General features: G+C 44.2%; 1 protein-coding gene across 1 annotated transcript in view; it reads left to right on the top strand.

Moving 5' to 3' along the window:
* Positions 1 to 24,520, top strand: part of LOC106566573 (opsin-5-like) — a 142,997-nt gene extending 118,477 nt beyond the window's left edge. The window contains exons 2-6 of the mRNA XM_014134703.2: positions 11,666 to 11,771; positions 12,044 to 12,206; positions 12,617 to 12,744; positions 20,513 to 20,847; positions 21,959 to 24,520. Coding sequence (XP_013990178.1) covers positions 11,666 to 11,771; positions 12,044 to 12,206; positions 12,617 to 12,744; positions 20,513 to 20,847; positions 21,959 to 22,468 — 1,242 coding nt within the window. The 3' untranslated portion in view covers positions 22,469 to 24,520. The remainder of the gene's footprint in view (positions 1 to 11,665; positions 11,772 to 12,043; positions 12,207 to 12,616; positions 12,745 to 20,512; positions 20,848 to 21,958) is intronic.
* The last annotated feature ends 751 nt before the right edge of the window (positions 24,521 to 25,271 follow it).

Here is a 25,271-nt window from a genome sequence, read left to right as displayed (position 1 = left end):
CCTGCGTCTGCGGAAGATGCAGTTGCCGAATCAGGGGGTGATACAGCATCCTGTCTGGCATCCTGTAGACAGGATGCTCTCTCAATGGTGCTTCTAAATAGATGTTCCTTGCTAAATCCACTTATATATATATATATATATATATATATATATAAGTGGATTTAGCATATATATATATTAAGTCTCATTTATAACATGCTGCCAATACTTTCAAACCATGATACATGAAGGCCTATGCACATTATAATATTATTGCATTTTTTTGTTTGTTTTTTTTTCTCCCTGGGATGGGAAAGGAGGGTTGGACTGGGGTAGGTGGGGACGAGGGATGGAGCTGTTCTTTGTAAAATAAAAATAAAAATGTATCAATGCTGCAATTGTAGATTTGAAATCTGTCTCTTGCCCTTCATCTACACTGATTAAAGTGGATTTAACCAGTGTCACCAATAAGGGATCATAGCATTCTCCTGGATTCACCTGGTCAGTCCATGTCAGCTCTTACACTACTTGGTCCGGAGCCTGATGGTTTTCTGTCCTACCTAATAATTAATTGCACACAGATGGTGTCCCAGGTCTAAATCATTAGTTGCAGAGTAGCGTACTCTATTCGTCTGGGGAATCATTAGTTACAGAGTAGTGTACTCTATTCATATAGGGAATCATTAGTTACAGAGTAGCGTACTCTATTCGTCTGGGGAATCATTAGTTACAGAGTAGCGTACTCTATTCATATAGGGAATCCTTAGTTGCAGAGTAGCGTACTCTATTCGTCTGGGGAATCATTAGTTACAGAGTAGTGTACTCTATTCATATGGGGAAGCAATAGTTGCAGAGTAGCGTACTCTATTCATATAGGGAAACAGTTGCAGAGTAGCGAAGTTGCAGAGTAGCGTACTCTATTCATATAGGGAATCTTTAGTTGCAGAGTAGCGTACTCTATTCATATGGGGAATCATTAGTTACAGAGTAGCATACTCTATTCATATAGGGAATCATTAGTTGCAGAGTAGCGTACTCTATTCATATAGGGAATCCTTAGTTGCAGAGTAGCGTACTCTATTCATATAGGGAATCATTAGTTGCAGAGTAGCGTACTCTATTCATATAGGGAATCATTAGTTGCAGAGTAGCGTACTCTATTCATATAGGGAATCCTTAGTTGCAGAGTAGCGTACTCTATTCATATAGGGAATCATTAGTTGCAGAGTAGCGTACTCTATTCATATAGGGAATCATTAGTTGCAGAGTAGTGTACTCTATTCGTCTGGGGAATCTTTAGTTACAGAGTAGCGTACTCTATTCGTCTGGGGAATCATTAGTTACAGAGTAGCGTACTCTATTCATATGGGGAATCTTTAGTTGCAGAGTAGCGTACTCTATTCATATGGGGAATCAATAGTTATAGAGCAGAGTACTCTACTTGTAAGGGAAATCATTAGTTACAGAGTAGCGTACTCTATTCGTCTGGGGAATCATTAGTTACAGAGTAGCGTACTCTATTCGTCTGGGGAATCATTAGTTACAGAGTAGCGTACTCTATTCGTCTGGAGAATCATTAGTTACAGAGTAGCGTACTCTATTCATATGGGGAATCTTTAGTTGCAGAGTAGCGTACTCTATTCATATGGGGAATCTTTAGTTGCAGAGTAGCGTACTCTATTCATATAGGGAATCATTAGTTGCAGAGTAGTGTACTCTATTCATCTGGGGAATCCTTAGTTACAGAGTAGCGTACTCTATTCGTCTGGAGAATCATTAGTTACAGAGTAGCGTACTCTATTCATATGGGGAATCTTTAGTTGCAGAGTAGCGTACTCTATTCATATGGGGAATCATTAGTTGCAGAGTAGCGTACTCTATTCATATGGGGAATCTTTAGTTGCAGAGTAGCGTACTCTATTCATATGGGGAATCAATAGTTATAGAGCAGAGTACTCTACTTGTAAGGGAAATCATTAGTTATAGAGTAGCGTACTCTATTGGTCGTTGAGAGTGCTCCCATCCACGCTGAACTGAAATAACTCTATTCCTATTGTTTCACATTCTCTGGTAATTACACTATAATACAATCTCAGTGACTCTGAAGACATACTCTGAGTGTACAAAACATTAAGAACACCTTCCTAGTATTGAGTTGCACTCTCAGAACAGCCTCAGTTCGTCGGAGCATGGATTACAAGGTGCCGCAAGTGTTCCAGAAGGGATGTCAAGTTAGCTGGGTGTCCTTTTGATGGTGGACGATTCTTGATGTACACGAGGAACTGTTGAGAGTGAAAAACACAGCGGTGTCACAGTTCTTCACGCAAACCGGTGCACCTGGAACCTATTACTGTACCATATAACCTGTTCAAAGACACTTCAATATTTGATCTTGCCTATTCACCCTCTGAATGGCACAAATACACAATGCATGTCTCAATTGTCTCAAGGCAGTTGACAAGTGACATCTATAAGGGATCATAGTGTTCATCTGGATTCACCTCGTCAGTCTATGTCATGGAACGAGCAGGTGTTCCTAATGTTTTGTACACTCAGTGTATGCGCACACACACAAGTACACACGGAGACACGTACATACACCTTGGCGAATGAATACACAGACTTGCATACAAACACTAACAGTTAATAACTTTCTGTAACTCTTTCTCTTGCACATGCTCTGTTTGGTCCATTTCTCTCTCTCTCTTTTTTCTGTCTCGTCAAAACACACAAACGCCTCAGGCTGCATGTCCATGTTTCAATGATTCAACAACATTTCGCTGTTTTACCTGCAGCTCATTCCAGAAAAAATAGTAATGAAAGACTTAATAGTTCACTCCAAGGAGTTACAAAAACATAGCCTAGTGTTGAGAGAGGGGACCCAGCGAACAGAGGGTTACTAGTTCAAATCCCTGACGGGAAATATCTGGTGGGAAGTGAGCTGGCAAACAGAGGGTTGCTGGTATTTTTCCTTATCAATCTACACACAACACCCCATAATGACAAGGAAAACAAGATTTTTTGCAAATGTTTTACAAATAAAAACTGAAATATCACAGTTAAATAAGTATTCAGACCCTTTACTCAGTACTTTGTTGAAGCACCTTTGGCAGCGACTACGGCCTTGAGTCTTCTTGGGTATGACGCTAGGCACACCTGTATTTGGGGAGTTTCTCCCATTCTTCTCTGCAGATCCTCTCAAGCTCTGTCAGATTGGATGGGGTGCGTCGGTGCACAGCTATTTTCAGGTCTCTCCAAAGATTTATGATCGGGTTAAAGCCCAGGCTCTGTCTGGGACAGGTTCTTGCTCACCTCCCTGATCAAGGCCCTTCTCCCCCGATTGCTCAGTTTGGCTGAGCGGCCAGCTCTATGAAGAGTCTTGGTGGTTCCAAACTTCTTCCATTTAAGAATGATGGAATCCACTGTGTTCTTGGGGACCTTCAATGCTGCAGACATTTTTTGTTACCCTTCCCCAGATCTGTGCCTCAACATAATCCTGTCTCGGAGTTCAATGGACAACCAATGGCTTGGTTTTTGCTCTGACATGTACTGCCAACAGTTGGACCTCATATAGATAGGTGTGTGCCTTTCCAAATCATGTCCAATCAATTATATTTAGCACAGTTGGACTCCAATCAAGTTGTAGAGACATCTCAAGGATGATCAATGGAAACAGGATGCACCTGAGCTCAATTGTGAGTCTCATAGCAAAGGGTCTGAATACTTATGTAAATACGGTATTTCTGTTTTTTATTTGTAATACATTTGCACAAATTTCAAAAAAACTGTTTTTGCTTTGTCATGATGTGGTATTGTGTGTAGATTGATGAGGGAAACTTGTCATTTAATCCATTTTAAAATAAGCCTATAACATAACAAAATGCGATAAAAGGGAAGGGGTCTGAATACTTTCCGGATGCACTGTATGTGTGTCTTTCGGAGGGGTTAAAAGCGGAAGTCAAATTTCGTGTTGGACCTTGTGTGTAATTGACTAATAAAGTGATCTTAATCTGTCTGTGTGAGTGAGTTGGTTTTAATGACTCTATGTGTGCATGTCAGCATTCTGTTGATGGAAGTGTGAGTACGCTGTGGTTTTTGCTCATGACCTTTGTCAGTTGATTCAATTTGTTGCCTTTGTTGTCACTCACAGCAGTAACATACATTATATACTGTATGTGTACATTATGAATTCAAAGCATGTTCACGTGTCGGCCTTGTAACGTTTGTGTAGTTTATATGTGCAGTCACAAGGAATGGATGGAGGAGAAACATTGCATCTCATTTCAAGGAGTGTTGTTTTCACTATAACCCCCATAAAGATGCATGGAATTGTGAATCGTCTGAGAATAAGAACATCACGCTATCTCTTTGAGTTAACTCTCCCAGCTCTAGGTGTGAACTGAAGAGGAGATGGCTTCCCTGCAAACACATTCCTCAATGCTTTCTATTTCGATGAATGTTCCATTTAAATGTTCATCATCTAGTGTCATGACACAGTATGAAGTTTGGTGTAATGACCAGCTTTGAGGCAAAAAGGCTGTGTTGTTCATAATGGATGGCTTGTCACATTGTATTTCATGGTGAATGGCATCGATTACCATTATAGTCTGGGATAAGATTAAGTAATCCTTATAACCCCCCCCCCCCCCCAAACAAAATATTTAGATGTACTATTGTAAAGTGGTTGTTCCTCTGGATATCATAAGGTGAATGCACCAATTTGTAAGTCGCTCTGGATAAGAGCGTCTGCTAAATGACGTAAATGTAAATGTAATAGTCCTTCAATTTAAAAAGAGCTAGACACTACTTATTTAATTGTGGACTGTGTGTGGCTACATAATCACATTAAGCTCTCTTTAAACAAATTAGATTAGTGAACTCTTCACACATCAGCACCCTGGACCTCCCAATTCAATCACAACCAAGTCAAATCAGCAGTGAACGTTACAGCGGGGACACCTTAGGCATACCAGAGTAGCAACACGCGCGGCTGCATACGCTTGCAACTGTTGGGCGGCTCCTGTGTTGTACTCCGACATGGCATGTCATATCTAATAAGATAAGTCCAGCCCATCCTTTTCTTTCCTATAGGTTACTGTTCCAGGGGAAATTGATTTAGTGTGGGGTACATACACACGCACGTAAATATACAATGAATGCAACGCTTTTTTTCTCAGCTCACCAACCCACGTCCAATTTCCTCAGGCATGGAAGAGGGGGAGGAACTGTGAGAGGAAATAGAGCGTTGTGTCTCAGGGGGCTGGTGGTGAAACCTACAGTATGTTGTTTTATATTGAAAAGAGAAAGAGGTGATAGGGTAACCACAGAAGCTGACAGACCCTGCACTGACGCCTCCTGTGTTCATTTCACGGTCTGTTTTGTTATTACTTTAGTTTAAAGCAGATAAAGAAGAAAAGATGGAGGAACAGGGTGAATGTTAATAACCTTTTACTGCAGTGGGTTAAATTATGGTCACACAGAGTGTTCCTTAGTAGACTTAAACAAATCTACTTTGGAACAAAAGTATACACCTCACACACATGGTTATGGCTTAAAAAAAGAAGACAGATATAGAGATGAAATGTATTCAATTTTGCTTTTGCATCCCAATATTATTATATACAATGCAATATAATAAATATAATAAAACCGTTTGACATGGAAACACCATCTTTTCGCAGTAATAAATAAACATGTGATTGATTATTAAATTATGAAAAATATTTATAACATTCCACCCATGAGGCCACTAGGTCATTTGACTGCAGGAAAGGGCTACACAGGCCATCAAAGCCTTTGTGAGAAGCTGCCCATCTTCTTGTGAATGACAACATAAACAGCAATGAGTAAGCAGTTTACATTTACATTACATTTAAGTCATTTAGCAGACGCTCTTATCCAGAGCGACTTACAAAATGGTGCATTCACCTTATGATATCCAGTGGAACAACCACTTTACAATAGTGCATCTAAATATTTTAAGGGGGGGGGTTAGAAGGATTACTTTATCCTATCCTAGGTATTCCTTAAAGAGGTGGGGTTTCAGGTGTCTCCGGAAGGTGGTGATTGACTCCGCTGTCCTGGCGTCGTGAGGGAGCTTGTTCCACCATTGGGGTGCCAGAGCAGCGAACAGTTTTGACTGGGCTGAGCGGGAACTGTGCTTCCTCAGAGGTAGGGGGGCCAGCAGGCCAGTGGTGGATGAACGCAGTGCCCTTGTTTGGGTGTAGGGCCTGATCAGAGCCTGAAGGTATGGAGGTGCCGTTCCCTTCACAGCTCCGTAGGCAATCACCATGGTCTTGTAGCGGATGCGAGCTTCAACTGGAAGCCAGTGGAGAGAGTGGAGGAGCGGGGTGACGTGAGAGAACTTGGGAAGGTTGAACACCAGACGGGCTGCGGCGTTCTGGATGAGTTGTAGGGGTTTAATGGCACAGGCAGGGAGCCCAGCCAACAGCGAGTTGCAGTAATCCAGACGGGAGATGACAAGTGCCTGGATTAGGACCTGCGCCGCTTCCTGTGTGAGGCAGGGTCGTACTCTGCGAATGTTGTAGAGCATGAACCTACAGGATCGGGTCACCGCCTTGATGTTAGTGGAGAACGACAGGGTGTTGTCCAGGATCACGCCAAGGTTCTTAGCACTCTGGGAGGAGGACACAAGGGAGTTGTCAACCGTGATGGCGAGATCATGGAACGGGCAGTCCTTCCCCGGGAGGAAGAGCAGCTCCGTCTTGCCGAGGTTCAGCTTGAGCTGGTGATCCGTCATCCACACTGATATGTCTGACAGACATGCAGAGATGCGATTCGCCGCCTGGTTATCAGAAGGGGGAAAGGAGAAGATTAATTGTGTGTCGTCTGCATAGCAATGATAGGAGAGACCATGTGAGGATATGACAGAGCCAAGTGACTTGGTGTATAGCGAGAATAGGAGAGGGCCTAGAACAGAGCCCTGGGGGACACCAGTGGTGAGAGCGCATGGTGCGGAGACAGATTCTCGCCACGCCACCTGGTAGGAGCGACCTGTCAGGTAGGACGCAATCCAAGCGTGGGCCGCGCCGGAGATGCCCAACTCGGAGAGGGTGGAGAGGAGGATCTGATGGTTCACAGTATCAAAGGCAGCAGATAGGTCTAGAAGTATGAGAGCAGAGGAGAGAGAGTTAGCTTTAGCAGTGCGGAGAGCCTCCGTGACACAGAGAAGAGCAGTCTCAGTTGAATGCCCAGTCTTGAAACCTGACTGATTAGGATCAAGAAGGTCATTCTGAGAGAGATAGCAGGAGAGCTGGCCAAGGACGGCACGTTCAAGAGTTTTGGAGAGAAAAGAAAGAAGGGATACTGGTCTGTAGTTGTTGACATCGGAGGGATCGAGTGTAGTTTTTTTCAGAAGGGGTGCAACTCTCGCTCTCTTGAAGACGGAAGGGACGTAGCCAGCGGTCAAGGATGAGTTGATGAGCGAGGTGAGGAAGGGGAGAAGGTCTCCGGAAATGGTCTGGAGAAGAGAGGAGGGGATAGGGTCAAGTGGGCAGGTTGTTGGGCGGCCGGCCGTCACAAGACGCGAGATTTCATCTGGAGAGAGAGGGGAGAAAGAGGTCAAAGCACAGGGTAGGGCAGTGTGAGCAGGACCAGCGGTGTCGTTTGACTTAGCAAACGAGGATCGGATATCGTCAACCTTCTTTTCAAAATGGTTGACGAAGTCATCCGCAGAGAGGGAGGAGGGGGGGGGGGGGGAGGAGGATTCAGGAGGGAGGAGAAGGTAGCAAAGAGCTTCCTAGGGTTAGAGGCAGATGCTTGGAATTTAGAGTGGTAGAAAGTGGCTTTAGCAGCAGAGACAGAAGAGGAGAATGTAGAGAGGAGTGAGTGAAAGGATGCCAGGTCCGCAGGGAGGCGAGTTTTCCTCCATTTCCGCTCGGCTGCCCGGAGCCCTGTTCTGTGAGCTCGTAGTGAGTCGTCGAGCCACGGAGCAGGAGGGGAGGACCGAGCCGGCCTGGAGGATAGGGGACAGAGAAAATCAAAGGATGCAGAAAGGGAGGAGAGGAGGGTTGAGGAGGCAGAATCAGGAGATAGGTTGGAGAAGGTTTGAGCAGAGATGATAGGATGGAAGAGGAGAGAGTAGCGGGAGAGAGAGAGCGAAGGTTGGGACGGCGCAATACCATCCGAGTAGGGGCAGAGTGAGAAGTGTTGGATGAGAGCAAGAGGGAAAAGGATACAAGGTAGTGGTCGGAGATTTGGAGGGGAGTTGCAATGAGATTAGTGGAAGAACAGCATCTAGTAAAGATGAGGTCAAGCGTATTGCCTGCCTTGTGAGTAGGGGGGGAAGGTGAGAGGGTGAGGTCAAAAGAGGAGAGGAGTGGAAAGAAGGAGGCAGAGAGGAATGAGTCAAAGGTAGACGTGGGGAGGTTAAAGTCACCCAGAACTGTGAGAGGTGAGCCATCCTCAGGAAAGGAACTTATCAAGGCGTCAAGCTCATTGATGAACTCTCCAAGGGAACCTGGAGGGCGATAAATGATAAGGATGTTAAGCTTGAAAGGGCTGGTAACTGTGACAGCATGGAATTCAAATGAGGAGATAGACAGATGGGTCAGGGGAGAAAGAGAGAATGTCCACTTGGGAGAGATGAGGATTCCAGTGCCACCACCCCGCTGGCTCGATGCTCTAGGGGTATGCGAGAACACGTGGGCAGATGAAGAGAGAGCAGTAGGAGTAGCAGTGTTATCTGTGGTAATCCATGTTTCCGTCAGCGCCAGGAAGTCTAGGGACTGGAGGGTAGCATAGGCTGAGATGAACTCAGCCTTGTTGGCTGCAGACCGGCAGTTCCAGAGGCTGCCGGAGACCTGGAACTCCACGTGGGTCGTGCGCGCTGGGACCACCAGGTTGGAGTGGCAGCGGCCACGCGGTGTGAAGCGTTTGTATGGCCTGTGCAGAGAGGAGAGAACAGGGATAGACAGACACATAGTTGACAAGCTACAGAAGTGTTGTTTCTTGTATTATTGTCTCCTGTGTCTTTAGAGAACTGTTTCACTTTGATATCCTTTTTCTTCTGTCCTGATTTTCTCTTTCTTTTCTTCTGTTAACTAGATATTCTTTGTTGTTCTTCGTTAGCTAGCTAGCTTCTTCCAAAAGAGTCCCTAGCAACTGCTTAGCAACTGGTAAACAATTCAGCTAGCTAAGATAACTACAATTTTATGAAAAATAGTTATTTTTCAAAAGCCTATCTTCTTTGTTTGTTGCTTGTTTTTTCTCCTATTCAGTCTTGCAGTTTTCTTTTGCTTTTTTCCGATGTACTTCACTCTAAAAACCATGTAAATTTCAATATTTGTAGGAGCTCATTTTTCAGCTGCTGCTGCTCAAATTGGAGTTCCGGAACACAGATTTAAACACAGTTTACTCCCAATGTATTCTAGACGTACTTATTCCATGTTGATGTACACTCAACATGGAATAAAAAGGGTTCTATCGGGGTTATTTGGCTGTCCCCATAGGAGAACCTTTTTGGTTCCAGGTAGAACCATTTTGGGTTCCATGTAGAACCCTCTGTGGAAAGGGTTCTAGATGGAACCCAAAGGGTTCCTACACAACACGTGTAGACCTTACAGTGAACTGCTTACTTACAAGCTCTTAACCAACGATGCAGTTTTAAGAAATACCTAAAAAAGAAAAAGCAAAAAGTAAGAGACAATAAAAACGAATAATTAAAGAGCAGCAGTGAATAACAATAGCGGGGCTATAAACAGGGGGTACCGGTATAGAGTCAATGTGTCAATGTGCGGGGAACCGGTGTCGAGGTAATTGAGATAATTATGTACATGCAGGTAATGTTGTTAAAGTGGCTTTGCATAGATAATAACAGAAAGTAGCAGCAGTGTGGGGGTGGGGTGCAAATAGTCTGGGTAGCCATTTGATTAGCTGTTCAGGAGTCTTATGACTTGGGGGTAGAAGCTGTTTAGAAGCCTCTTTGCCCTAGACTTGGTGCTCCGGTACCGCTTGCCATGTGGTAGCAGAGAGAACAGTATATGACTAGGGTGGCTGGAGTCTTTGACGATTTTTAGGGCCTTCCTCTGACACCGCCTGGTATAGAGGTCCTAGATGGCAGAAATCTTGGTCCCAGTAATGTACTGGGCTGTATGCACTACCCTCTGTAGTGCCTTGCGGTCGGAGGCCAAGTTATTGCCATACCAGGCAGTGATGCAACCAGTCAGGATGCTCTCGATTGGGCAGCTGTAAAATCTTTTGAGGATCTGAGGACCCATGCCAAATCTTTTCAGCCTCCTAAGGGGGAATAAGTTCTGTCGTGCCCTCTTCAAGACTGTCTTGGTGTGCTTGGACCATGTTAGTTTGTTGTTGATGTGGACGCCAAGAAACTTGAATCTCTCAACCTGCTCCACTCTAGCCCCGTCGATGAGAATGGGGGTGTGCTCGGTCCTCTTTTTCCTGTAGTCCACAATCATCTCCTTTGTCTTGATCCTGTTGAGGGAGAGGTTGTTGTCCTTGCACCACACAGCCTGATCTCCTCCCTATAGGCCGTCTCATCGTTGTCAGTGATCAGGCCTACCACTGTTGTGTTATCAGCAAACTTAATGATGGTGTTGGAGTTGTGCCTGGCCGTGCAGTCATGAGTGAACAGGGTGTACTGCCGGGGAATGAGCACGCACCCATGAGGGACCCCTGTGTTGAGGATCAGTGTGGCGGAGTGTTGTTACCTACAATTACCACCTGGGGGCGGCCAGTCAGGAAGTCCAGGATCCAGTTGCAGAGGGAGGTGTTTAGTCCCAGGGTCCTTAGCTTAGTGATGAGTTTTGAGGGCACTATGGTGTTGAACGCTGAGCTGTAGTCAATGAATAGCATTCTCACATAGGTGTTCCTTTTGTCCACGTGGGAAAGGGCAGTGTGAAGTGCAATAGAGATTGAGTGATCTGTGGATCTGTAGGTGCGGTATGCAAATTGGAGTGGGTCTAGGGTTTCTTGGATAATGGTGCTGAAGCGAGCCATGATCAGCCTTTCAAAGCACTTCATGGCTACAGACGTGAGTGCTATGGGTCAGTAGTCATTTAGGCAGGTTTCCTTAGTGTTCTTGGGCACAGGGACTATCATGGTCTGCTTGAAACATGTTGGAATTACAGACTCAGACAGGGAGAGGTTGAAAATGTCAGTGAAGACACTTGCCAGTTGGTCAGCGCGTATTCGGAGTACACGTCCTGGTAATGCGTCTGGCCCAGCGGCCTTCCATGTTGTGGAAGTAAACTGCTTACTTTTTCTCATTGACTACTTTTTCAATGTAAACAGCTCATTGGATTGTGGTAGTAATATAGTGACATTCAAAGTCAGTAGTAGGCAGTAAAAGTCAGTGGCTGTTATTGTAGCTTGTTGTCTTAGCTAAGGCCTTATCTGGCTGGAATTAGTCCCTCTCTGAGTTTACATGTGTCTGTGCCTGGGTGGGTGGGTGCGTGCGTACGTTTTTTGTGAGTCCGGTTGTAATGATATGTTGTGCAATATGTCTTGGCTTTGGCCCCTGGATAGGGGTATAAAGTGAACTTCTGAACAAGGACCAGAGGCTTTGTCACACAGCAGAACTAATTTAACCCCATTACTCCTCTCCTCCCTTGTATGCATCTGACACCACAAATAAAGCGCTCTCTCTCTCTCTCTCTCTCTCTCTCTCTCTCTCTCTCTCTCTCTCTCTCTCTCTCTCTCTCTCTAGATGGGAAATGCCTCTGAAACATCTTTGTTCGCTGACACATCTTCGTTCCTTTCTACCATCTCTAAAGAACATGACATCCTCATGGGGACCATCTATGCCATATTTGGTGAGTCTTTCTCCTGGTGTGTTTACCAGCTTTCACAACACTGGGGTTCATAGTTGTGCTCTGAGTTTAGTTGTGGAAAAATTACTTGAAAGATACACAAAGATAAAAGTCTTAGAAGAGGGATTGCAAAACAATGCCTTTCATTTCATTGCTTTTGTCCACTATTGGCAGTGTTTCATCTTGATTTACTGGATGCCTTGAAGCTCTCTACGGTACGTGCACTCTGCCATTTTACTTTTCAGTCTTGTTAAAACTCTAATTGTGTGTCTCAGGTGTTTTCTCACTGGTGGGGAATGGGATATTGCTGTTTGTGGCCTACCGGAAGAAGTCCTCCCTGAAGCCGACTGAGTTCTTTGTTATAAACCTCTCCGTCAGCGACCTCGGAATGACCATCTCTCTCTTCCCCATGGCCATCTCATCAGCCTTCGCACACAAGTGAGTGTCCACACGCCTTTACCATCCACTCCTCTGCTCATCAACCCTTACTTCTCCCATCCCCTTCCCCTTTCAAATCAAATCAAATCTCCCTCCTTCCATTCTTGAGGTTATTTAGTGTATGTGTGCTGCTGTGTTTTCTTATGCCCTCACACATGTAGACAGACAGGTAGACCGAGAGAGAATATAAAAACGTGAAATAAAAAGGTCACCTGTGAGACAAAACTGTTTTAATAGTCATAAATATCTATATCCACTCTCTCTTGTACTCCATCCAGGTAGTGTCAGCCATGTGGGGCCTCTGGCCTCAGACACTAAAAAAGTGAGAGAAATGGTCTCTGAATATCTATCGGATAAATGACTAGTCTCTCTCTCTCTCTCTCTCTCTCTCTCTCTCTCTCTCTCTGCAGGTGGTTGTTCAGTGATGTTACATGTATGAGTTATGCCTTCTGTGGGGTTTTGTTTGGACTAGCCAGTCTCACCAACCTCACAGTGTTGTCATCTGTGTGCTGGCTTAAGGTCTGCTGTCCCAACTATGGTAAGACAATGCAAAACCTTGACCTCTAACCCTGATCCCTGATCTCTAACCATAACTTTGATCCCTAATATTGACTGACCCCAGCCCCTCTAGCACACCTTTCAGTGTATTGGGATGGTTGGAGTTGGGACTGAAAAATAGACTCTGAAAATGAATTATCACTAACCTGTACACTGTCTTTCAGATTTGTACTTTCCTCCCATACAGCCAAGCCTCAGGAACAGTTGTGGTAGGTTTGGAGGTAGGGAGGGATTAGGCCACATTGCCAGCATCTCCGAAGCTGGATAGACTAGCAGAGTGGAGGGCAACCAAAGTTAAGGGTCATAAGTAAAAGGTTAGAGTTCCCTCAACTATTTGCTATTGTGCAAAATATCAACTCCTCTCCGAAGTAGGAAGTAATTAACAGATTTAAAGTGGAGAGGGGGAAGTATGATTCAAGGACACTCTTAAGACATGTCACTTTGGGACAGTGAGAAACCTATTTACTGGGTGAAGCCATTAAGTCACCGAGCATCCACTTGCCTTAGCAGCTAATTAGAATGTATTTGACCGTACATTACAGAGGGGTGTTAGGATAATAAGGTCTGGCTAATCACTACTGATTACCGTTCCGTATTACAACTGTAGGGATTAACGTTCAATTCTGTGACAGACAGACACAATGCTGATCTAGCTTTGTCTGGTTAGCACACATAGGGTGTTTACACAGACAGCCCAATTCTGATATTTTTCCACTAATTGGTCTTTTGACCAATCACATCAGATCTTTTCACATCAGATCTTTTTCAGAGATGATCTGATTGGCCAAAAGACCAATTAGTGAAAATAAATATCAGAATTGGGATGCCTGTGTAAATGAGGCCATACACACCATGCTCACATACACATACACTTATGTAATGGATGGTGCGAAGAAAAATTTGAGCTACAAAACGGACAAAAAAGAGTATTGAAGGGCATTAGTAGTTTGCTACGTTGTCATCTCGTTTAAGCTTTGAGAGAAAGTAGTGCGAGTGTGAATACACAAATGAATCTACTAAAGTCCATTAAAAAAAAGTTATCATTAGCTTTTCTCCCCCCTCATTTTGTATGTGTGCGCACGTGCGTATGTGTGTCTGTGTGTTATTGGATAAATTAGTCTCAAGAGTACATCCACTAATGAGTAGGATTAATTTGTGCCACTCAAGCTTCTAAAGATCTGCTTAGGCAATTACAAACATGTGAGCACACATACAAACTGAGGGGGGAACAGCTGAAAATAACTTTTTTTTATTCTCCTTAGTAGATTCATTTTCAACTTCAAATCTCATCAACCCTCATGAAGAGCATCCATTGTGCAACAAGCTAATATTATAAATAAACAATTCTCAAAACGTTCACTCACTCACTAAATTTCTCGTTAAATCATCAATACATTGTTTCCCCTGAAAAAGTGTCCATTTGTCAGAACAACACAGCCAAGTCTTGATTAATAAAATATATATATATATATAGTGCTTAATTGGTCAGCAATTTGTAGTTTGATTTATGTAACTTAATTATGTTGACTTATTGCTGAATATACAGTGTCGTTGGAAAGTTTTCAAACCCCTTTACTTTTTCAATATTTTGTTATGTTACAGCCTTATTCTAAAATGAATGAAAATGCTTTTTTTCCTCATCAATCTACACCCAAAACCCCATAATGACAAACCAAAAACAGATTTTTAGAAATGTTTTACTCAGTACTTTGTTGAAGTACTTTTCACAGCGATTACAGCATTGAGTCTTCTTGGGTATGATGCTACAAGCTTGGCACATCTGTATTTGGGGTGTTTTTCCCATTCTTCTCTGCAGATCCTCTCAAACTCTGTCATGTTGAAAAGGGAACGTTGCTGCACAGCTAATTTTAGGTCTCTCCAGAGATGTTCGATTGGGTTTAAGTCCGGGCTCTGGCTGGGCCACTCAAGGACATTAAGAGACTTGTCCGGAAGCCACTCCTGCGTTGCCTTGGCTGTGTGCTTAGGGTTGTTGTCCTGCTGGAAGGTAAACCTTCACCTCAGTCTGAGGTCCTGAGCGCTCTGAAGCAGGTTTTCATCAAGGATCTCTCTGTACTTTGCTCTGTTCATCTTTGCCTCGATCCTGACTAGTCTCCCAGTCCCTGCTACTGAAAAACATCCCTACAGCATGATGCTGGCACCACCATGCTTCATTGTAAGGAATGTGCAAGGTTTCCTCCAGACGTGGGGCTTGGCATTCACACCAAAGAGTTCAATCTTGGTTTCATCAGACCAGAACATCTTGTTTCTCATGGTCTGAGAGTGTTTAGGTGCCTTTTGGCAAACTCCAAGCTGGCTGTCATGTGCCTTTTACTGAGGAGTGTCTTCCGTCTGGCCACTCTACCATAAAGGCCTGATTGGTGGAGTGCTGCAGAAATGGTTGTCCTCCTGGAAGTTTCTCCCATCTCCACAGAAGAACTCAGGAGCTCTGTCAGAGTGACCATCGGGTTCTTGGTCAACTCCCTGACAAAGGCCCTTCCCCACCATTGCTCAGTTTGGCCGGGAGGCCAGCTCTAGAAAGAGTCTTGGTGGTTCCAAACTTCCATTTTAGAGTGATGGAGGCCACTGTGTTCTTGGGGACCTTCAATCCTGCAGACATGTTTTGGTACCCTTCACCAGATCTGTGCCTCAACAGAATCCTGTCTCGGAGCTCTACGGACAATACCTTTGACCTCATAGCTTGGTTTTTGCTCTGATGTGCACTGTCAACTGTGGGACATTTCATATAGACAGGTACAGTGAGGGGAAAAAGTATTTGATTCCCCTGCTGATTTTGTACGTTTGCCCACTGACAAAGAAATGATCAGTCTATAATTATAATGGTAGGTTTATTTGAACAGTGAGAGACAGAATAACAACAAAAACATCCAGAAAAACACATGTAAAAAATGTTATGAAATGATTTGCATTTTAATGAGGGAAATAAGTATTTGACCCCTCTGCAAAACATGACTTAGTAATTGGTGGCAAAACCCTTGTTGGCAATCACAGAGGTCAGACGTTTCATGTACTTGGCCACCAGGTTTGCACACATCTCAGGAGGGATTTTGTCCCACTCCTCTTTGCAGATCTTCTCCAAGTCATTAAGGTTTCGAGGCTGACGTTTGGCAACTCGAACCTTCAGCTCCCTCCACAGATTTTCTATGGGATTAAGGTCTGGAGACTGGCTAGGCCACTCCAGGACCTTAATGTGCTTCTTCTTGAGCCACTCCTTTGTTGCCTTGGCCGTGTGTTTTGGGTCATTGTCATGCTGGAATACCCATCCACAACCCATTTTCAATGCCCTGGCTGAGGGAAGGAGGTTCTCACCCAAGATTTGACGGTACATGGCCCCGTCCATCGTCCCCTTGATGTGGTGAAGTTGTCCTGTCCCCTTAGCAGAAAAACACCCCCAAAGCATAATGTTTCCACCTCCATGTTTGACGGTGGGGATGGTGTTCTTGGGGTCATAGGCAGCATTCCTCCTCCTCCAAACAGTTGAGTTGATGCCAAAGAGCTCCATTTTGGTCTCATCTGACCACAACACTTTCACCCAGTTGTTCTCTGAATCATTCAGATGTTCATTGGCAAACTTCAGACGGGCATGTAGATGTGCTTTCTTGTGCAGGGGGACCTTGCGGGCGCTGCAGGACTTCACGGCGTAGTGTTACCAATTGTTTTCTTGGTGACTGTGGTCCCAGCTGCCTTGAGATCATTGACAAGATCCTCCCGTGTAGTTCTGGGCTGATTCCTCACCGTTCTCATGATCATTGCAACTCCACGAGGTGAGATCTTGCATAGAGCCCCAGGCCGAGGGAGAATGACAGTTCTTTTGTGTTTCTTTCATTTGCGAATAATCGCACCAACTGTTGTCACCTTCTCACCAAGCTGCTTGGCGATGGTCTTGTAGCCCATTCCAGCCTTGTGTAGGTCTGCAATCTTGTCCCTGACATCCTTGGAGAGCTCTTTGGTCTTGGCCATGGTGGAGAGTTTGGAATCTGATTGATTGATTGCTTCTGTGGACAGGTGTCTTTTATATGGAAAAAGTCAAGGGGTCTGAATACTTTCTGAAGGCAATGCATCTGGAGTCCCTGATACTTGGTTAAAGAGTTAGGGGATGTCTCATGGTTTAGATGTCATGCTCCTGTGAACTGAGTGAGTGGAACTAATAAGCATAGGTAGTAATGGAAGTCAGAACAGCGTTTTAAAGAGTTACACAAACTCTTCAGTGTGTGTGTGTGTGTGTGTGTGTGTGTGTGTGTGTGTGTGTGTGTGTGTGTGTGTGTGTGTGTGTGTGTGTGTGTGTGTGTGTGTGTGTGTGCGTGCGTACTCTTCAGAGAGTGGAAGTCTGCCTTTAGGCTCTGGAGACTGCTGGCTGCACCAATAACACTGTTTGAAATGTAGATAAGCACAAATAATGATGTGTTTAAGAGTCAGCCCAAAAGAACCTGGTACAAATATAGCACACACAATAAGGACAGCGAAAAGTGGGGAACCAAAATGAGCAGAGATCAGTGTTAAGTTGTGAGTACAGTAGCAGTAAAAGTCACAGAGGATTAGCAGGCTTCCAGAGGAGCAACAATGAAAGGAGGATCAGAGTCATGAACTGATGACACACGTTTTACTACAGAACACCGGTGTCAGTTAATTACACAGAGCTCCACACAGACTATACCATCAGCAAAAAAGACTACAACACTGCAGAGCAGGTGTCATTAGAAATGGAAGCAGTCTAGGACTGGCATCCCACCATCTCACCAGTCCCGCTCAAGGGATGACGCTGAGGTAGCATTGAATATTCAATGGATACTCAAGCATGATATTAATGCTTTATTCAAGTATTCTTACTTTCAAATTAAAATAGGGATATTTATTTCAATAAATGGCCCCTGGTTGGGTGATACAGATGGTTCCAGGTTTTGACTAGCTGGGATACAGCTTATGTCAGAATTGACCAGAATTTACTTTTCGAAGCATTTTAGGAGAACTTTGCAGCAAGTTAGGAGAATGAACATAGGAGAATTAGGTTAAGGTTAGGAAAATGGTTAGGGTTAGCTAAAATGCACAAAAAAACATTCAACTTTATATGTCAGTTTGACATGAGCTATATTTCATCGAACCAGGCGCTAACCAGGCACTCTGGTTGTGCACATGTGTGGTGACCTCACGTATGCCTGTCAGATCGCAATGGTGTGTTTTATACTAAAACTATCACGATTCCACTCTGTATTGTCCGTAAGACCATTCTAGTCTTCTCTCTCTGTAACACACGCACGCACAGGCACACAAACACGCACACACTCCCAGCTCCCAGATATAACAACTATCCCCATCCTTCCTGTCTCGCTAGGTGTTTTAACCAGCCACATAGAACTCTTTCTGGGAATCCATCAGCTCTGAGGCCCTGGCCATCTGATGGCTTTCCTTAAAGCACACAGGATGTCAGGATGGTTAAAGACAGGTCAAATGGGTGAATAGAAAGAAAAAAGAGTCAATGCCTGTTTCCTCTCTTTGGGGTCATTTTATGTATCCATGCATTCCTACACAGAGCACTAAACCATCTTAAAGGAGTCTTTCAATCACAGGTTGTTACACATTTTCTTACCTCAGTTGCAGGACTGAGTTTGGGAAACCCTTCTAGACCACTGCTTACTTGCTCAGTATGCTTATCTCCTTTCCTCCCCCCTCTATCTTTCTCCTGCTCTCATCTGTCTTATCGAGGCTGGAGAGTTGAGCAGGGGTAAATGTTGGTGTTGGATGGGTAGAAAATGTTCTTACCTCCACACTGCAACAATCTGACTGCCATGGCATTGGGTCATGGGCACAGATCCAAAAAGCAGAGACCCACCATCCCAGCCAAAAAACACTTAACGCCCCATCTCCCCTCCCTCAATTAAGGTCACCCTCCCCCTTCCATCAAGAGCTCTCTCTCTCCTTTCCCTCAGTTTGTCGTCTGTTTGTCTCCCATCCTCCTCTGTCGTTCTTCCCCCTCTATCAAACAGAGAGCCAGTTGTGTTCATTCCACAGGTCACGTTTCGAGGTGAGTGTTAAAAAAAGGGATTAAGGTTAGGAAAGGTTTTGAGGTACACCTGAGAGTTCCTCAAAACCACTGGTGTAGATAAGACTCTCTCGGTCTCTCTCTCTCTCACTCTCTCTAGTGGAGGGCTGTGCTATAAATCTGTTCGAAACATAGAGCAGTGCTGAGGACTGTGTAAGAAATTCCCATGATCCTTGTAGTCTAGATAGCCAACAGACAGTGAATGTGAATGTTTTAAACATACTGTATACACACAGCCAGGACTCCAGTACTGATCAGGCAGCTGAACAATTAGGACAGAGGAGTAATAATCAATCTAAGATCAGCTCACTCTGCACATCCTCTACTGACTGCAGGAGGTTGACATATTGAACTGCTAAATCTGATTCAACATTCCAATCCAGTGATAGCCACAGGCTCTTTGTATTCCCTGTTCGCCATATGCCGTCTAGCTCCTCACACACACAGAGGACGCATTTTCCATTTCAGCTTTCTGATTCATGGAAAAATGTACACACCGGTGAACATGCTTCAGTAATTAATTATCCATCTGCCGCAGGTGACAAATGTGCAGAACCATCAAATGGGCTTCCTAGTCTATGCATGCACTAGGCTTATTCACAAACAGTTCTCAATTCTTCTCATCATGTGTTTGAAATGTGCAGCCCTATTTGTGGTTTATGACATGTAAGAAGACAGAAACAAGCAGTATACTGTATATTTCTGGTGAAGCTTAGCTCCTGGGGTGAGTGTGTTCTTCTGATCCCAGGCCTCAGGGAAGGTGATATTGGTAAGGTTTCTTAAAATGTAGATATATTCTATAACCCCGGAGAGTGAAGACTGGGGAGAGAGGATTGATAATAGTGTATTGACGTACACAAACAGGCACACACCAATACACACACACTTAGGCCCTCCAGCTAAACCGGTATAGTGCTAATCTCTCCACACGAGGGAGCGTATTTATATTTGGCTTCCTGTAAATATATAAATGCATATATTTGTGTCTCCACGGAAACATGCGTCTACCCTCTGTTTCTGAACATGCTTAAGGTCATGTCAAGAGATATGCGTGTGGAGGAATGAGAGAACACGTGAATGTGTCATTTCTGTATGTAAATTTGTCCGCTAGGATTATCTAAGAGGCTAAGACGGCTAAATTCCTGTAAAGCCAACTAAAATAAAATAATTTTCAAACTAATGAAATGTGAAAGCTTGCTAACTTCCAGTGAATAATCTTTTCTGTATCTGTTTTTTGTCAGTCGTTCACAATTCTGCTTTGATCCTAAAACTGTCATTTGCTTTTGGCCATTTAGATTATACGAGGTATTTCAGAGAAAATACACACATACAAACTGAGACGTAATTAACAATGATATCAGTGTTGCTTTCTCTCCTCTTCCCTGTATCTAATTTGCCTAATTTCTCCACAAACTAATGTGCCAAATCAGGTAACGTTGTCTTTCTCTTTCTGCCTCTTCCCTACCTCCCTCTCTCATTTCCTCCTCTTCCCCACCTCCCTCTCTCCCTTCCTCCTCTTCCCCACCTCCTCCCCTACTTCCATTACAGCATCAGGTAACAATGCCCCCCATGATATTACATGTTCTCTCTCCACCTCCTCCTCTGCCTCCCATCTCTCATCCCATTGGTTAATAACCCCCTCCCTGTCTCCCCTTCTTCTCTCCTTCTCCCCCATCCCCCATTCCTCCCACAGGTAACAAGTTCTCATCCTGCCATGCCTATCTCCTAATAGCAGCGGTGTGGTGCTATGCTCTTATCTTTGCCATCGGGCCTCTGACTGGCTGGGGCCGGTATGGTTCTGAACCCTACGGTACAGCCTGCTGTATCGACTGGTACGCCCCCGGCCAAAGCAGAGTTGCCATGAGCTACATCCTCTGCCTCTTCCTCTTCTGCTACATCGTCCCCTGCATCATCATCTTCCTCTCCTATATCTTCATCCTGCTGACTGTCAAGGGGTCACGCCAGGCGGTGCAGCAGCACATATCCCCACAGAACAAGATCCCCAACACACATACACTCATCGTCAAGGTACGCACACTCCCTCTCACAGACACACACACTCATCGGTAAGGTATGCACTGTCACACACACACTCTCACGGTCAAGATACACACACTCCCTCTCACAGACACACACACTCATCGGTAAGGTATTCACTGTCACACACACACTCTCACGGTCAGGATACACACACTCTCAAGGTCAGGATACACACACTCCCTCTCACAGACACACACACTCATCGGTAAGGTATGCACTGTCACACACACACTCTCACGGTCAGGATACACACACTCTCAAGGTCAGGATACACACACTCCCTCTCACAGACACAAACACTCATCGGTAAGGTACGCCCAGGTAAGGCCAACATGTTATAAATATGCCAACTTTGATTATTTCTCAATTATACTTTTAGAAACAAAAGTAAATTATACTGTAGGTCAACAATCTTTACTAGATTACATTTTGAGAAAATCCCCCAAACATTACTTTTTTTTATCACACACACACACACACACACACACACACACACACACACACACACACACACACACACACACACACACACACACACACACACACACACACACACACACACACACACACTCACTCACTGTCAAGGTACACACTGTCACACACGCACTTAAATAGTAGTTGTGCAAACACACAGACACGACAATACACACCTTGGAAACTGTAGCAGCACATTTTCCTAACTTAAATGCTGCTTTATGTATAGGTTTTAAAGGGTTTCACGTGGGAGTTGTGATTCGATTAGATCAAAGGGATTTTGAGAGCACCCCAATCATCAACTTGGGGGAGTTGTATACAATTTTCTTTATTTCACTCCTTCCTGAATCAAAGTTTCACTGGGACATTAAGGTTTGAAAGTAGGAGTTTTAATCGATTAGAAGGTCAATGTATTGGTCGGTGGTCAATAAACAGCCTCATCATTATGATAGGGGAGAAGTTGGCCTCTTTGACTTTGTTTTTGTTCTAAGTATTAGTTTAAGTATTGTTACATGGTGGGGGAAGAGGGTTTGAAACGTTTATTTTCACCTAATAAACTACTGTATCTGCACACCTGTATGTCTCTTCCTCCCTTTGTGTGTGTTTTCCCGTCTCTCCCTCCTAGCTCTCGGTGGCGGTGTGTATCGGTGTCGTGATCGCCTGGAGCCCATACGCCTTCGTCTCCATGTGGGCGGCGTTCATTAACTCAGCAGAGGTCCCTCCCTTTGCTTTCGCTGTGGCTGCCATCTTTGCCAAGTCCTCCACCCTTTACAATCCTATCGTCTACCTGGTCTTCAAACCCAACTTCCGCAGGTCCCTCTGCCGGGACTGGCTGACATGCCGACGGACCCTATGTGCGTGTTTGTGCTCGCACGGCTCGACCCAGAAGGTCTCCTGTACACAGTCCCAGCAGCATGGGAAGGAGGAGTGTAACTCGACGCGGCGTTCCAATGGATTGCCGGAGAACCATAGGGGGGCATGCAGGCACTGCCCATGCCCAGAGAGAGACACTGGTTCTGGCGGATACGGCCAAGAGACTACCCCTCAGAGGACTGCAAGGATACTGCAGGGGTCCACACATAGCGAAGTGGCTGTTAGTCAGCTGTCCAATGAGATGCAGAGTGACTTCCTCTGAAAAGACAAAGGAGAGAGAGTAAGCAAACGAGAGATGGAAGGGAGGATGAGGGGAGAGAAAGGGGGATAGGGAGAAGGGAGAAAGTTAGAGGGAGGGAAATGTGGGAGAGTAAGGCAGTGACCAGGAGGAGGAGAGAGAGAGAAGATGAGAAAAGACGAACATACAAAATAAAAAACATGGGGAAGGGAAGATACTTTCAAACAGGAAATAAGTTATTGTTGAGGAAGGGCAGGTGTGAACTTGCACTAACAATCACAACAAGGCAATCCTAACTCCTCTCACTCAGAGGAGTGGCCAAATCAATCACCTCGGACACTGTTACTGCCACAAAACTAACTCAACCACAAACTGAACTAAACCAGGGGTGTATTCATTATGCAGATGCTGTTGGAAAATGTTTCTTCTGTTGCGAAATGTTTAGCAACAGAAATCGTTTATTCCAAACAGAAAACGTTTTGCAATGAAAATTATAATTTTTATTGGACAAATTCAGCTAGGTGCCTCCCTGTTTCATTCCGTTTGCTCTGTTTGCTTCCATTTGGTTTTTAACCTTGTAAGACGTAATGAATACAACCCTGACAACCAACATACGACCACAAACTGAAGAGTCAGCAACATACCAAAAACTCAACCAAAATACCAACACAGACTGAGCAGCCAATAACAACCAGGAACTCAACCAACAAACTCAGCCAAGCCAGACTGAAAAACAGACTTAGCCAACAAGCCTCTGATCTCTCGGATGCAGCTGGTTTGATTGAAAAAGACTTGAAAGTCATGAACCCACAGTCTTGATGCAGTAGTTAGAGATATCGGACACAGGGCCAACAAGAGGGTCCATAATGAGAACTACACTGGTGTTTAGGGAAATACTACCAGATGGAGTATCAGCTTCTACATATGTCCCACAGGGCCTACCAAAGTAGAGAGAGAGAGAGACGTGGATGAGGATACTATGGTGTATATATTAAAACCCACATAACTGAGAGAGTTGTCTACATGGGGGTTTGGAGTGTGTGAAACGAATTAAGACGTCACTTAGCTGAAGGCAGAACATGAGAAAATGAACCCCTTAGTTGCTGTATTGATCACATTACAGTGGTGTGAGTCAGAGTCAAGCTTGGCCAAGCAGCCGTGTCCAGAATTATTCAGTGAACAGTTAGGACTGTGTTCAATGCCCCAGTGCCAAATGAGCTACCATGAAAAATCAACAATTATGCAATTTTAACTCAGTCAATCCAGGAAGTGAATGGAACATTCCCAATTCTGCACACAGTCTTAATAAATTTCAACTAAAATGTCCTCTCAAATCTCAGACATTCTCTCTGTTTTTACCCCAGACATGAAACCAATGCAACAGCTACAAGACTAATACACAATCTATAAAAAATCGAATTAAAAGATGCCGTTTTGCAATTTAGCCTCAGAAAACGAAATAGATAAAATATCGAGCTATAGTGAGTTGTGTTGCTATCTAGTTTCTCCTTCCAGTGTTTCCCCAGGAGTGTAGATGGCTTTTGTAAACAAATTCGAGAAGGGTGCAGTGGAGGTGCTGAACTGCAGAGATGAGCTGGTTCTGCTTGGTTAGACAAATTGGCGTGACAAATTGGCCTGCCATCACCGTACAATCAATATAGAGCCATTATAGAGTTCTCACTGGGTCAAGAGAGGGAGCTCAGATCTGGGATCACGGAACAGCTAAAGCCCCAGGACTTGACCCAAAACAGTGATAGCGCTATTGTTGAGAGTGTAATTGTTGACATAGTTTTGGCATTTGTGTGTTCTCATTTACATGAATGTGTGTGTGTGCTCATGTACGTGTTGTGTTTGATGCAATTTGCATATGCGTGTTTCTGTGTGTGAGAATAGCTACTGTATGTCTGCTTCAGTTTGAAACAAAATAGAACTCGAAGCTCTCAAATAAAATAAAATCAAATGCTATTTGTCACATTCGCCGAATACAACAGGTGTAGACCTTACTGTGAAATGCGTACTTTCAAGCCCTTAACCAACAATGCAGTTTTAAGAAAACTAAGTTAAGAATAAAATGTACTAAATAAACGAAAGAAAAAAATAAAATAGCAACAATAAAATAACAATAACGAGGCTATATACAGGGGGTACCGGTACCGAGTCAATGTGGAGGCTATATAAAGGGTGTACCAGTACCGAGTCAATGTGCGGGAGTACAGGTTAGTCCAGGTACCTGAGGTAATATGTACATGTAGGTAGGGGTAAAGTGGCTGTGCATAGATAATAGATAATAAACAGTGAGTAGCAGCTGTGTAAAAGAAAGGGGGAGGATCAATGCAAATAGTGCGGGTAGCCTTTTGATTAGCTGTTCAGCAGTCTCAGGTAGGTGTTGTAGTAAAATATGACATGAATGAGCTTTTCTTCAATCCACTGAAGACCTATCTCCTCTTGTTCCTCTCCGCCTTAGCGTGAAAAACATAGAGTTGCTATTTCATAAAGGGACTTCTAGAGAGGCAAAAGGTATGTAGACCTGAAGACTTAAACATTGTTCAGATGAGAAATGCCAACAGAGTACTGATGAGCTTAATGTTTCGTCTGGCTAGAACTTTCTATTCACTCCTCTAGGACACTGGGTCATCAAACTCTTCTAAACACCGTGCCACTTGTTAACCAGTAATCAGGTCCGCTAAAGATCATGTCATGCTCCAGTCTGACTATCTCTGATACATTAACTATTTCATGTTACAACAATAAGAGTTTATATCTATTGTTCACAAAATACCACAGTGTCAGCACAAACACCTGTAAACAGTCTTGTGGTTCAGCACCT

This window comes from Salmo salar, chromosome ssa13 (genome assembly GCF_905237065.1).
Source record: "Salmo salar chromosome ssa13, Ssal_v3.1, whole genome shotgun sequence".
In the NCBI taxonomy this organism is placed as follows: Eukaryota; Metazoa; Chordata; class Actinopteri; order Salmoniformes; family Salmonidae; genus Salmo; species Salmo salar.
This window is presented reverse-complemented; position numbering and strand designations above follow the sequence as displayed.